The following is a 16589-nucleotide window of genomic DNA, read 5'->3' on the forward strand; positions in this document are numbered from 1 at the left end:
TTGTCGAGGGTGTCTACGTCGTGGGGGCACAAGTGTCTGCAGTTCATCAGAGCATTCACCATTAAAATACTTGTAGAACAGGCAGAGAGATGCAACGTTTCATCGATGAGACAGAGGCTGAAGCTTAGATGCCAGTTCAGGGCCTATCAGATTGGCGACTCTCTTTTGAAACTTGTCTAGGAGCGAGAGACTAGCAGCAGATGCACCAGCCCAAATGTGACAACAATACTCCATACATGGGCGAATGGTGGCCTTATAGAGGTACAGGATACTTTCAGGTGTCAGTAGTTTTCTAGCACGGTAGAGAGAGTCTACCTTTTTCACAGCGGCCCTGGCAATGTTTTCAATGTAATTGTTCCAACTCATATTTCCTGTGAACATTAGGCCAAGCAGTGTGAAAGATGTACTCTCAGACAGGGAGTCCAACCTGGATTTTTCTCTTGTCTAAGAAGGATTTAATTATGCTAAGTATTCTACCAGTGATACCGTATGATTTAATTTTCCTGAGGAGACCCTCATGCCATACCTGTCAAAAGCCTTAGATATATCTAGAGCTACCGCTCTGCACTCCCCCGCTTTGTCCAGTGAATGGTATATACGTTCAGAGATTACAGTTAGGATGTCAGCTGTGGAACGGGCTTGTCTAAATCCATATTGTTTGTCAGTCAGAAGTTTAGCATCTGTAAGGTGCCGGACTAGAGCATGGTTAATTATGGTCTCAAATATTTTGGCGAAAAGTGGGAGGAGGCTAATGGGGCGATAATTTGATGGGTCAATTCTTTCGCCAGAATTCTTGAATACTGGTACCACAGAAGCAGTTTTCCAACAGCCCGAAAAGCATGATTCATTAAGGCATTTGTTGTAGAGTTTGGAGAGAACTAGAGCTACTTCGGCTGAGCACTTTTTTAATAGCACATCTGGGATGAGATCAGGTCCACATGCTTTTGAAGTGTCAAGGTTTTTTATGATGGCGTGTACCTGAGCAGGGGTGATTTTTAGATCGTCTAGCGTGGCGTCTGTCCGCAAAGGAAAGTCAGGCAGATGGTGGTTGGAAGGGTCCAGTGTGGAGTTCGAGGCAAACCGGCTGGCAAGCATATTAGCCTTGTCGGTTGCTGAGCAAACAACCTCGTGATTGTTGGTTAGTGGGGGAATTGTTAATTGCCCATTATTTACTACACTGTTGTAGATTTTCCAGAAGTCACGATTTCCTAATTTTTGTCCTTTGATGCGTTTTTTAGTGGTTTCAGTAAATTCTCTCTTAGCTGTCGCTATTTCTTTCTTAACGTTACTTCTAGCTTCTATATACTTGCGTTTGTTTGAACTGGACTTATGTCGGTTAAATCTGCGGTATGCATGCTGCCTTTGAGCAAAGGCAGTTACGCAAGTCGAAGTAAACCATTGGGGAGAGTGCGGCTTGCTATAAAATTTCCGCATGGACATGTGCTTCAATTGCTGTTTTGAAGCATTCAGTGGTCTCATTTGCGCACTGTTCAGCAGGAAGCGAAAAACAATTCCACCATGGGGCATCTCTGATAAGATCTCGGATGGCTTCCCAGTCAGCCTTTTTATAATATCTGTTTTGAGTACTGGCTCTTCAGTTTTGGGTCTAGAATTTAGGGCGATTTCTTCCATTATCACTGCATGGTCAGCGTTCCCGAGTGGGCTGTCAGCATTTGTTATACAATCCTTGGGAACTGTAGTCAGAAACAGATCTAGAAGTGATGCGTGTTGTTCTTGCTGGTCAGGGAAATGGAAATGCTGACTTTCCAGGAGTTGACGAAAATGGCAAATTGCGGAGAATGCATCTAACAACTCTCTGGAAAACGTACTGTAGCGTTTTTCTATCTCCATTAATTTCCTAAAGAAGAAGAATATGAGTTTTTAGTCAATATCACATTTTTGTTGTAGGATCGCTCCAATACCAATTTCAAACGAACCCACTGCAGGGCACAGTTCATGGTTAGGTTGGATGTGAGACAATTTAACGGTCTCCTGTGACATAGACGTGATCTAGTTAAACGCTCCTACTGCATGCTCTGAAATTGCAGAGTCACAGTTCTTCACAGTTGTCAACAAGTTTGTCAATGACAAAAATACTTGTGCACATTGGGCGAGGAACCTACGGTAAAAGTATACTAGCCCTAAAAATTGGCACAGGTGTCTCATAGTAGTAGGAGACAGGAAAATCCTGAATGAACTTGACTGTTTCTGGTAATGTGGAAATTCCACCCCCTTTGAAAAATGATGTCCTAAAAATGTGACTTCAGATTGACCAAAACACATTTTAATGGGGCTAGAACTATCCCATACTGCTTATATTGCTTCAGGCATTCGAATACTTGTCGCACATGATCGATGCACTCCTGTCTATTTTAGTTAGCAATGAGTACATATGATTAATTCTCTCGCCTCGGCGACGGCGTACTTAGGCAAGACAGCCACCACGTGGAAAAAAACTTATCTGCCTGCCCGGATATGCTTTCTGCCTGAAATATAAATCAAGCTGCGCGAAAAACAAGGCAGGGTCGTTCTGTACATCCATCTGATTTAAACCGAATGTAGGCGACGTCATTTTGAATTTGTTTGATTATTTTTTTTTTATTTACTGAGTGACCTAAAGATCACTTTTATCCCTAAATCAGCAACCCATGCCATCCTAAATACATTGGTATCTCCGCATCACAAACTTCATTCGAGGGAGGCCGGAGCGACCACCATGATATGTAGCCTTTTATGACCAAAACTGAAGCTAACTAAAACTCTATCCGATTGTTTTGTATGAAAGTAAATCTAATACTATTTTTCTTTTGTTTCTTTGTCTGTATCTATTTAATTATCTTTTACATTATTTCAAGCATATTTTAACCATAATTTCTTCATTTATTTAAAACAAGTGAAGCATGCATGGTCCCGCATGAGTGCACAGTGAACGAGGCATAAAAAATGACTAAGTTCAGCATTTGCCGCCCCCACCTTATTTAGCCCCAAAAGTCCTCAGGCGACGTCAAATCCTGGTGTTACAAGAAAAGGGCTGCCCCCTTTCCATGTAAATAAAAAGAACATTAGATAAGTGGAAAATGAGATTAAGATAAGCCGAGACTCGAACCTTGTAAGCAAGGTTCAGAAATATATTGAGAAATTGGAATGTTAGAATTTAGCTATTGTTAAATTCTATAGAAAATAGTTTGTTTGCATTGTAAGAAGAATTTGATTGTTCGTTCTTTTATGAAAATTGAATTAAAATTTTCAGCTAAAAAGAATGAACAATACAAATTAAAAATATATTGTAAAAAATAGGTCCGGTTAAAAAATAGGTTAGTTGAGAATTCTTTGTTTGCAGAAGTGTGTGTTGGACAAACGTATGCTTAGCCACGTGAATTGGTCACGGTTTGGAACTACACATCTGACGTCATAGCAAAAAGAGAATTCTCAATATAGGATCTAGTATTAATCAGATCAGGCAGTCGGACAGTCAAGTTCTAACAGTCAGCATAGTCGGTCGGAAAGAGCTGACATGGTCAGAGGAAGGTCCCCTCAGAGGCGAAGGTGTAAAAGTTTAGCCATGTAGAACTAATGTTAATTCCTCACGTCTATTCATTTTGCACGTACCTATAGGATTTATTCATACAAATAAATAAATGAAAACATTTTGATAATTGTTGATACGAATTTCTTTATCGTTTCAATAAGTTTGTCAAAGATTAAAGGAAATCAATTCGACTAGACGAACGTGTGTGTGAGATCTTTGTAAACCAATAAAAAGAAAATTTGAAGTCACTTGAAGGTGGAGGAAGAAGAGGGAATGTGAGAGCGAGAGGAGGAGAAAGGTGAACGCGTGAGAGGGATGAGACTAACGAAGAGAGAGGGAAGACAAGAAGGAGAAAGTGATAAAGAGAGAACAGACACCTTTTTCGCCTCTTTGAAAACTTGTGACTCGTCGGTATCACCTTTCTTTCTAGGTAAGATATATTTATTTCATTTAATCCCCGTCTCCTGAAAATTAGTGAATATATTTTTAAAATGCGTTTCGTAATTTATCCTTGTCATTTGATTCTCCCTGAATGGAACCAAGTACAAAAAAAAAATAGTCGTAATCAGTTACAAAAAATGAAAAGAAAAAAATAAGGGAAACAAATTATACACAGCAAGAAGATATGAGAGCAAATTTGGAATGACAAGAAAATAAAATTGAACATAAAATAATACATTTAAAGAAACAACAATTTGCTGACATTAACACAACACTTGCAATCTAAAAACACGCTAAGGGTCAAAGGTAAAAAAAATTATTAAAAAAAACAAAACAAAAAAAAACAAACAAAAACAACAAAAAAACAAAACAAGAAAGGGGAACCTCAGAGGCAACACACGAACAAAGCTCCCAAAGTCTCAAGGAAAATATTAACTATTGGCCAAGGAAAAGTTGTTATATAACATCAGCCACCGTTGACGACTGTGAAGAAATTATGTTAGCTATGTGGTCAACTATCTCAGTCAACCGTTCAACTGACGTGAACTCATTCTGCTGGTATGCGCCGAACAAAGATATGTTTGACGAAGTTTCTATTCATATTTAAAAACTGTGATGGTGTGTTATCTCCCAGGGTTTATTGCACTAATAACTGTGAAATCCGCCGATGCGTGGAAACTGACACGGCCGTTGTAACTCTTTCCCGGAAGATGTCATATGGTTTGTCTGTGAGAGAAGATATGATTAATTCTCTCACCTCGGCGACGACGTACTAAGGTAAGATAGCCACGACGTGGAAAAAACTTATCTGCCTGCCCGGATATCGCTTTCTGTCTGAAATATAAATCTAGCTGCGCGAAAAGCAAGGCAGGATCATTTCGTACATCCGTCGTGTTTAAACCGAATGTAGGCGACGTCATTTCAAATTTGTTTGATTATTTTTTATTTATTTACCTACAGCGAGAGGTAGATGGCCGAGTTCGCACCCTATGTATTATTATTATTATTATTATTATTATTATTATTATTATTATTATTATTATTATTATTAGCAGCAGCAGCAGAAATTACTGATACATAGAAAGCGGAGTAAGCAGAGTGTGATGTAGATCATGAAAAACTCCGGACTTTTAACCGGTAACTGTTACTCTCCGTGTTGTGTTGCCGTAATACGGCACTGGAGTGACCTCTCCAGGACGCAGTCCTGAGCGAAAAGCCGTGGAGGGCCTGGGATGCCCAATTCATCAGCCCCCCTCTCTTTAACCTTGCTTGCGGAATCCAACGGAAAGGCCAACAATACAGTTGGCGCCAGTTTGGCTACAAGAGTTACCGGAAGGTTTTTGCAATGCAAGGATCAAACGCATTCGGGGCTCCACTCCGGATTTTTCAGTCTGTGTTTACTCTCTTAGCCTTTCCTGTATTGAGGTAATCCGCAGGGCAGCGGAGGTTTGAAATCAAGCTTTTCTTCCCCTAGACAAGCTATCTTTCCAGGTTGACAAGCCTCATCTATCCGAAGCGACTGGATTTTTGAGGCACCATAGACCCGCCCTTTGCACTTTCTCCTGACCGAATTCTTATATATATATATATATATATATATATATATATATATATATATATATATATATATATATATATATCGGTAAAAGAGAACACATTTCTAAAATAAATCTTGTCACAAAAACGTAACTAGTTTTTATTATTTATTTATTATTAATTTAATACGAAATTTTTTTTTTATAAACTTGCTTGTTTCTTACTTCAATCTTACTTTTAGTTTTAACTACTTTGACTACGGAATTCATGTTAAGAATGTTTTTAAGGAATGAGTAACTCTGACTCGATTAGCGGAGACCGTATCCATTCGGCTACCATTAACCGCGTGAAATAGCGTTGAATTTTAAACATTTTAAATGTCCATTACGTCAGTCAGAGAGTGATCCTATCGTTATACGATGATCTATGCATAAGAGCTAAATTGACCGACTTTAATTCAACTGAAAGTGCTCAACGATAAGAAATGAATTTCTTAAAGGGGCTGTCATAATTAGTTTTTACTATAATAATTAAATACCTACAGACACTAGTGTTTCATCCTTTCGGGATTCTTCAGTACAGGGTGTCACGATTAACACCAGCCGAACGATTCGAACCCCGCATCACGAGACATCTCTGGCTCGATTAGCGATATATATATATATATATATATATATATATATATATATATATATATATATATATATATATATATATATATATAACCATTACGGAAGGTACAACTGATTGTAATTAATACACTTCACATACAACACATACACATACGCACACAGACAAACCTATATACACGCAAACACACGCACAAACATATACACACAGAAACACACACAACAAACACATACACACGCATACACATACACAAACACACACACGCAAACACACACATACACACGCATACACACGCATACACAAACACACACACACAAACACACATGCACATACACACACAAACACGAACACGCACAAACAAAAACACACACAAACACACCACCGGCGAAGCGAAACTTATGTATCTTACTAAATATAACGAGATGGTTAAACCGTAGGCAACCTTCCCATAATGAGACAAAAAAAATGAAATATTTGCCCAGACTAAATAGCCATATTACGGAGCGACATTCTTTCTTTAGGCTGGTTGAACCGGCTTCCTCCGAAGGAGAAAGTTTCGAGAGAGTCTGAAATTCACAAGCGGTACCCAGTCGCACGTATATCCCCGTCAGGGGTGGTGACAACGTTTTTTTTTTTGTTGTTTTTTTTTAGTTTTTACTGGGAGATGACGACGTCCTCCTGCATACAGCGCCTGGTATTCCCAAATTGATCACCGATCTAGTACTGACCAAGTTGAACGTTGCTTAACTTCGGTGATCTAACGAGAACCGATGTGTCAATGCAATTATACCGTAAACGAATCTGACAAATAACTATATTGATTAATAAAATTGAAAATGACACGAACTAACTTGAATGTAATGACAAAATTTTAATGTAATCTTTGTTTTATAGATTATTCTGGTCAGAAAAACCTCAATTAACTTTATATATAAGGTAAGATAAATGTTATATAGATATTCATTAACGATTTGCCAACAGCTGCGCACGTGAGTATTCCACATAAAATATTAATCAATTATCTTTATTTCTGTGTAAAAATTGGGACTATGTGACATTAAATCAATATTTTCCCAGAGTAAGACATTTTCCTTGGGTCACATGGGGCATAACACTCGATATAACGTGTTTCTCTTAATTTCACGACAATGCTCAGCGACATTAAATCAAAAACAAGATAAAAGGAAAGTTGCTCATGTCGTTCGCACGTATTTAGAGGACCGACGACTACACAAGTACGAAACGCATTTAAAGTTAAAGTCTCGCTCGAAAACGACAAAGAGGAAGGTCGATGATCTCTGAAAAACGGCTTTCACTCGGACCAAGCCTGTGATCGTGTCAAATGGAGACAAAAAAAATCCATTATTGGGGATTTCGATCTAGCTTGAAACTAACGTAATTAAAAGAGGAGAGTTGTTTTTTTTTTTTTTTTTTTTTTTAGTAGAACTGAAGTCGTTAAACTCATCACGCATCAAAAGTAAAATAATTCGAGTTGATGCGACTCTTTTCGACGGATGTGATTTTTTAGATTTATCTAATATATAGATATTCTTCTAAACTTTCTGGTATTTAAGTTTATATTTATATATATATATATATATATATATATATATATATATATATATAAATATATATATATATATATATATATATATATATATATATATATATATATACTAGACTACCCGTGGGTCAGTAGGTTATATTAGCTATGGAATTTATGTATGAGCGTGACAGTTGTGACGTAAAGAAAATAGGGTTTTTTTGACATAACAGAAACATTTCTATGAAAGTATATTAAAATGAAAAAAGAATACAGATAGATTTCTATGAGTCGTTCTGTTTATTATAATTGTATTATTTTTGAAAAAAGATTTTACAGTTACTGAATTATAAGTGGTTGGCCATACTTATAGGTAAATGTGCACTGAACAGATACCATAATACTTATTATAGTTAAATTCAAATTTTGATATATCTGCTTTTTTTTTACATCGTTCATTTCTGTATTAGATTTAAGTTATTTTAAACCCCACTTTTCCGATGTTAAATACTAATTTCGAAATAATAACGTTAATATTTCAGCGTCACAATTGTTCTTTTTTTTCGCGTTTAAATTATCCAAATAAACAATTGCTAATACTGTCTGTTTTTCTTTTTTTACATCGTTCATTTCTGTATTACGTTTAAGTTATTTTAAACTCCACTTTTCCCATGTTAAATAATAATTTCGAAATAATGACATTAATATTTCAGTACGCAAGTCAAAATCTGCAAAAGAAGTGATTTGTGTTTATTTGTTTACGTTGTTATAGGTTAATATTTATGCGCGCATGCGCAACCGGATGTCCTAAACCGGAAAGTTGGTGACATACATCGTTACAAGGTCGATTGAGTTTTATAATTATATATATATATATATATATATATATATATATATATATATATATATATATATATATATATATATTTAGAGAGACAGAGAGACAGAGAGAAAAAGGACAAACCAAGTTATGTGTCTATCAACGATTCGTCTTCATTTTAAAACTTCTCAAACCTGTTAGACAAGAGTGGCATAGTTCAATCATCTTAACATACATGGTAAACAAGCACATCCAAAATCGTCATGTTTAGCGGAAGGGAATGAGACCTATGTGGGGGCCGGCATTCATTGCCCTAGTCAGGAAACTAGGCTAAGCACTGGGCGTCTCTAATGAGTCACTTTCATCGCATCTTAACTCCAGGCTAATAGGCAAAGAAGGAGTATGGAAGCCGTGCGATAGGCAGAGCCTAACTACTACTTAAGCAGTTTAGGTTTTCAAACCAGTGATTTGATAAAGTCATCAGCTCTAAGAAGGTTGTTGCTTGAGGGGGGATTTATACAAAGTTCATTAAAGATGATGACAAAACACATTCACCTTTTGAGTTGGTGGATTTACGACACGAAGAAACCAATAACAAAATATTAAATGATTTCTTTATTCATCTGTCGACCGATTGATGATGTCAGGAATTCAAACTTGTATAACTCCATAATCTCCCTTCTACCCTTCGCCTCTAAGGGGCTCCCAGTCTCCAACTGACTCTGTCACTTTGTGTGATTGTGATCTTCTCTTGATTCTCTTCTCTAACTTCGAGCCCTCGTCAATATACTGAGAAACTCCTTTGTGTATGACGTCAGAGGCCTGCTGTCATCAAATGTGACTTTATCACGTTTCCACTTACATATGTTTGTCCAAACACAGTTTTGTCAACAAAGAATTCCCAATTTTAATTGTTCAATATCTCACCTATTTTTTATCATTATCTATAAACTCGCATTGCCCATCCTTTTAACTGACATATTTAATATTCAGTTACTTCTAAAAGAATGGACAATCGCTTTATATCCGAAATTAATAATATTTAGTTATTTCTAAAATAATTAACATTAATTTCAATTTATCCATTATTTTTTAACACTTGCCTACAGGGTTCGATTCTAACCTTTTCCTAATATTATTTTCACTTATCTAATCTGCGTTCTTACTTACATGAGAAGGGAACAGCCCTTATTATGTAACACCAAGGTAGGTGCAAAGTATGCTATTCTATAGCAGCTTGGGGAAAAGAGAAATTGGTTATTTGTCCAGTTGGAACAGGAGAGATAACTTACAAGAATGCAGTATTAATATACATTAAGATATACAGAGATTTGGGTAGGATTTAGGAGTATAAGGATTTAAAAAAATGTTTATCATGCAACAACGACACAGTCAGTAGTCTTTAAATATACTCTTAGTCAAGGAATAATCTATATGTTAATACGATAGCGTGTGTTATTTTTTGTGTCACGCTTACATCCGGGTCGTTTAATTGTCATGTACTTCCATTTCTTGTAATAAATAATTTTACCAAGAATTCTTCACAAGTTATGGTTCCAGTTTCGATTACATTCTTTCTATTTACATGGAAAGGGGACAGCCTTTCCTTGTAACATCCCTATCTTTCCCATTTTTCAAAAATGTATGCATTTTTAAATTCTAGTACGTTTTCTCTATATCTATACAACCACTTGGCTAAAAAAAGATTAGACCTCATCAAAAAACTTCTTTAGTCAGTCCTTTTCCAACTGACTTAATTATTTTCTATAGATCAGAATCTCTCTCTGATCTTCCTGGCATTTCATTTGATGGTGTAGGGTATACCTCCTATGATTCACATCAATTGCTTAATCCAGCCACCCTTATGCTGTAAACCGGGGTCTCATTTTACCTCTCTCGAAATCGACGACTTCTTTCGTCCAAAAGTGTCCTGATACTTTCTTTCGCCTGGGGTTTCTACTAATTAGAGCTTTGACTCATTTTGTAATTATCTTTTGGAACATACACCAAAGCTCATTTACTGTAATCTTTGTGGTTGGCTTCTAATGATTAAAATATACCTTTTCATCAGACTGATTTGCTCGGATTTCCTTGCTTGGACACTTGGAACTTCGATAAAGACTTGGAAAACATAACCCTTAAGTAAATAACCCCCATCCCTTACGCCAAAATGCCTATTTGCGCACTGAATTCTTACTATAGCCCGGATTTCTGTGATTTTTATCTTTTTCTCACCAGAGTGTCCAAGATTCCAGCAGAGATATTCACAACATATCTTTCCTTTCTATGTACTCACGGTATATTTTACTTTTCTCTCCCTTCTTAATGCTATATATGATTTGCCCGTAGTACTTACTCTTATAGTCCTTTTGATACCCTAAAGAATTCTCGTATCCTTCATCGCCTGCCTCTTTAATTTATTGAGGCAAGACTTATAATTCTACTTGGTGCCGTCACTTTCGGCATGGTTTATAAGCACCCAATTCCGCAGTCTCCAGTTATATTTTCCTAACAGGGGCATCTCTAATGCTATTTCCTGACAAGCTACAGTTCTTGCGAAAAATATTTATGGGCATCAAAAAAAATAACAAAAAGCAAAAATCATAAAGAAAAATTCTCTCTTTGGCTTATCACATCTAAAACACTCTCAAAATACCCGTTTACGTAATTTTCTATTGTCCTCTCTCTAAAATTCTAACTTATTTCTTAGGCCAACTTTTTGTCTCAATTAACGTCTCATTTTTATTTTCCTATGGCTTGTTTCTTTCTATTTTAATTTATCTACCTAATTATGACTTTGAATTCCTGACGTTAAAATACAATAACATTATATATACATTTGAGACAATTTACAATATTTGTTCAACATCATAAAAAAGATGTTTTAAAAATACATTAATACATTTAACTATGATTTACACAAAACTATGATCAACAGTTATAACATTTTTTCAACAAAATTTTTTTTCTGTAACAACTACAATTCAGCAAAGTCTGTCAAAAAATGTCCCTTTTTCCACCTGCCCCCCTAAAAGAGCACATCGAAAGCTGAAAAGTTTTCTATACTTAGAAAATGCTTTTCATTTCTCTGCATCTTTTTTTTTTACAATAAAAGTACTTCATTCTCAACAATAACAAACACGATAGTAAAATACATTTCAGTTTGATACATGTTACAAAATGTTTATTGACAGAGCCCTTAAACAATTCCCGACTCTGGCCCATATTTTCAAACAATAAAATGACACCGATTTCTTTTCTTTACACTATGTGTATATAAAAACGCATTATTTTTTCACATTCTCTGTGTGTATGTGTGTGTATTTCAAACCAATTCAATTTACAAACGGAATGTCGGTCTATTTCAGTTGATTTCTACGGTAATTAACTCATGGACCGGTATTTACATTTCAGTGCGTGTTTTGTTTTTATTCTGTTGTCGTCTAAAAATATTTTCACAAAAAGAACACTGAAAAGTCACATATCAAAACAAATGTTTGTTTTTTTACCTTTTGCGTGTGTGTGTGTTGTCATGCGCCCAGCCATCGTCTTTCTGGAGTGGAATATTTTGCAACATTTTCACCAATGACAAATTTAACGACAATTTGAATTTTATTTAAACTGGCCGTTCAATACAATTAAAAAATACATCAAATGGATATAAAAAAATAGTTATTTAAATGCTCCGATTGACTGTGAAATCTATATTTACCCTCCAGAGGGATTTAAAATCTAAAAATAAAAATTGCGTGTGGAAACTGTATAAATCGTTATATGGACTAAGACAACGTGCTCACAACTGGAATGTAACAATCCATAATTATTTTATAGAATAGGAATTCAAGCAATGTCCCGTAGACGCGTGCATGTATACCAAAAATGTAGGTAATCAATTGTTGATTTGGGTTTTTTGGCTTGACGATATATTACTCGCCTCAAACTGTGACAACATTTAAAAGATATTAAAATAAATTAAATAAAAAATTTAAAATGGCCGATCTTTGACGATAGTCATTGTTCCTTGGTATAAAATCTACCTGTGAAAATGAAACTATAACAATGAACCAATCACGATACATTGAAAAAATTCTGCTCAAGTTCGGAATGCAAGATTGCAAACCGTGGACAACTCCCGTCGAAATGGACATAAATAAAAATATAGAGATCGAAACAAAATCCATAGATGATCGATTATGCAGAGATATGGTTGGAAGCCTCATCTTTTTGATGACCGCAACTAGGCCTAATATATGTTACACTGTAACAAAGCTATCGCTTATTATATTAGACTTATATCGTGTAAGCATTGAATCAGTTCTAAACATTTCAGTTCATACGTTGAATAAAACCTGTCTTGCTACAACATAAATAAATAAAAGATGGCTGCCGAAACAAGGACATGATGTTGAGTCTTATATAAACTTTTTCCTTCTTGCAACCTTATATTGTCATGCATTTTTTTATCTAAGCAAAAGATTTCTAGCTTTTCTGAAGAGTATATGCACAAAAAGAGACTGTATTGAAATAATAATAATAATAATAATAATAATAATAATAATAATAATAATAATAATAATAATAATAATAATAACCGTTTGTTCTTGCATAACGAAACGGATCTTTAAAAAATGTACCGAAATTTTAATATTCTGTGGGGAGCTGTTTTGCATGAAAAATAAATATTTGGACTTTGGAAGGTAATTATACAATTATATATATATATATATATATATATATATATATATATATATATAATGCTCCTTATCTTGAGTTGAGCATATTGAGAAGTGATACACGAATTACCATTAGCGTATAAGCAATGCTCTTTGTGTAAACAATTCGAGCTTAGGTAGTTCAGACGGTGTCAAAAAATCGTTAAACTCATGTCTCATATCAATAAGTGAGCATATATATATATATATATATATATATATATATATATATATATATATATATATCATACTTCCACAATAAACAAGATAGCCATATATCACAATATGTTTTATTATACGATGTATTTCTTTGGTGTTACAATCGTTTCATTACCATTTGTACACCCTTCCACATTATTTCGTTAAAAGATATTCCAAAATTGCTAATCTTCAGACACAAAATATACCAGTAATACATATATAAAAGCATACACAATTTTTTATTTACTTATGCAATCATTCTGAAGATTCTATTGCTGATTGCTCACTAGCTTAGAATGCTGTGATGGCATCGTCCTTACGAGTATAAAATTCCTACTTGTGACTCGTCGGCTTGGGTTATAGATGGTTACGATAACCACGTCCCTTGTTCGGTACGAGGTAGGTTCAATCCACTGTCGTATTTCGCCGGGGTTTACTTGATCTGTGTCAGTTAATCGGCTTTCTTGTGTGTGTGTGGCGTGTTTGCTAAGTTTTGGGGGTGCTCGCCTTGAATGCAAGAGGTTCGGGTTTCAAATCTAGATTCCGGATGTGTCTAACTGATGAGCCCAAAATGAGGGTGAAACTCGAGTCTTGGGCTCTCGGTTTGTTGGCTGTCATGGCTCTTGTGAGCTGCAACGTTGTCTGGCAATGGAAATAATTATATATTCTCTGGCATTCTTAAGATTATATATATATATATATATATATATATATATATATATATATATATATATATTACAAGCTAGTCACCACTTATTAAGGCCAGGAAGCCACTCGCGGATAAGGGTTATTGCGTGTACAGTACGTTAGTATTGGAGATTTGATAAAGTGTCTTACTTAGTGTCTTACTTAAAGGGGCGGTTCATTAGGAATTTGTTTATATTGGACTTGAAGACATCCAGATTGTAGTCAGGTGGGAAACAGGCAACCAGAACAGAGTTCAATAGGCGTGCACTTCTAAGAAAGAAGCTTTGTTCATGGAATCTACGTTTTGATTTTGGCACAGGTAAGGAGTGAGAAAAAATTTTGACAGTGGTTTCAGCTAGACGGATGTTTATCGTGAAAGAATGGCGAGGGGGGACCACAGATTGGAGCTCAGACGAGCACCTGCCATGGAAATAACGATAAAACAAAGATAGGCTCCCAACGTCTCTTCTATGGGAGAGAGGATGCAGGGAAGAGAAAAGGGCATCACCCACTCGACCACGAAGCTTATTTTGTACTCTGTCAAGGCAGGATAGGCTGTTTTTAGCAGCTCCTTCCCAGATGTGGCAGCAGTACTCCATCCTTGGACGTACTTGGCTTTTATATAGATAGAGAATTGCATCAGCACTGAGATATATTCTGGAGCGTTAGAAGGATCCTACCATTTTTCCAGCGACCTTGGCAACTGATTTGATGTACGTGTTCCATTTCAGGTCAGGAGTAAAGGTCAAACCCAGAAGTTTATCTAAACATGGAGCTTCCCCTACACGAGAGCCACCCATTTCAATTTATGCCAGATGGGGACCAGAGCGTTGATGATGTAAAGATAGGAGCTTGGTTTTAGATGCATTAAAAGTAACCAGCCATATTTAGAACTATCGAATGACAGTCGAAATAAAAACAAAACGTTAAACCTGTCAGCAACGCGACACGTTTTTATTGCAAACAGCAGATTGCATTTCACCTCATCCGCGTTCAAAGAAAATTACAACAAAAGTGAGGATTCCTTCTTCTTTTTGTAAATATTAACGCTGAGTTGAGAACTTCGTTGCAAAGATAAGTCTTCTTATCTGTTGAAACATTGGCCCTACCCACCATCCCATTCAATTACGACGTTGTTAAAATCTGATTGTCCACCCATATCTGCGCGTCTATTCCAACCTGAAGCGTGACCAACAAATGGAAATGCTACTTTAAATGTAAACGTGACAAACCGACGGACGAATCTTATCTTTATTTTCAAATGCAATTTCAGAATTACACTTAGACAATCGATAAATCTATTTCAAGTTTAATAGTTACAGGTAAACGAAAGTGTTATTTAAATGACAGTGAAACGAAAATGCTATTTCATATTTATGTGTGACAGACAAACGAAAATGCTATTTCATATTTATGTATGACAGAAAAACGAAAATGCTATTTCAAATTTATGTATGACAGAAAAACGAAAATACTATTTCATATTTATGTATGACAGACAAACGAAAATGCTATTTCATATTTATGTGTGACAGACAAACGAAAATGCTATTTCATATTTATGTTTGACAGACAAACGAAAATGCTATTTCATATTTATGTATGACAGACAAACGAAAATGCTATTTCATATTTATGTATGACAGAAAAACGAAAATGCTATTTCATATTTATGTATGACAGACAAACGAAAATGCTATTTCATATTTATGTTTGACAGACAAACGAAAATGTTATTTAATATTTATGTATGACAGACAAACGAAAATGCTATTTAATATTTATGTTTGACAGACAAACGAAAATGCTATTTTATATTTATGTATGACAGACAAACGAAAATGCTATTTCATATTTATGTATGACAGACAAACGAAAATGCTATTTAATATTTATGTTTGACAGACAAACGAAAATGCTATTTAATATTTATGTTTGACAGACAAACGAAAATGCTATTTCATATTTATGTTTGACAGACAAACGAAAATGCTATTTAATATTTATGTTTGACAGACAAACGAAAATGCTATTTCATATTTATGTGTGACAGACAAACGAAAATATGTTTAGGAATTTACGCATTACAAAAGAACTAATATTTTGTTTCGAATTAATGCATGGCACGGTAACGGACGATAAGAATCTCCCATAAATATGCTAAAATAAGTTGCGCCCATTCAATCTGTACTTGAGACGATGGGAAATGCTATTTCATTTGAAGCGTGACAGACTAATGAATTGCTTGGATCCGTCGCAGAACAATTAATCGGTGGACAGACAGACAGAGTCTTCCACAGAGACGCGAAGACGCAACAGAAATGAAAATTTATTCAAGTTAACAAATTTAGAAGATAATTAGTTAATTTAAAAAGCATAAAACACACATGCGCGTACATGCATACACACGCATGACACAAACTTGTATTCCAAAATGTTTTTTTCATTTTTAAGATAAGAATCATTATCATAATATAGTACGAATCAGAA

At 35.3% G+C, this 16589-nt stretch overlaps 1 protein-coding gene across 1 annotated transcript in view; it reads left to right on the forward strand.

The window, feature by feature from the left end:
• Window positions 1–3748: 3748 nt before the first annotated feature.
• Window positions 3749–16589, forward strand: part of LOC145258194 (sodium- and chloride-dependent GABA transporter 1-like) — a 69116-nt gene continuing 56275 nt past the window's right edge. Inside the window, exon 1 of the mRNA XM_080116086.1 lies at window positions 3749–3959. Coding sequence (XP_079972212.1) covers window positions 3845–3959 — 115 coding nt within the window. The 5' untranslated portion in view covers window positions 3749–3844. The remainder of the gene's footprint in view (window positions 3960–16589) is intronic.

This window comes from Euprymna scolopes, chromosome 33 (genome assembly GCF_053919585.1).
Source record: "Euprymna scolopes isolate OS-2025 chromosome 33, ASM5391958v1, whole genome shotgun sequence".
NCBI lineage: Eukaryota > Metazoa > Mollusca > Cephalopoda > Sepiida > Sepiolidae > Euprymna > Euprymna scolopes.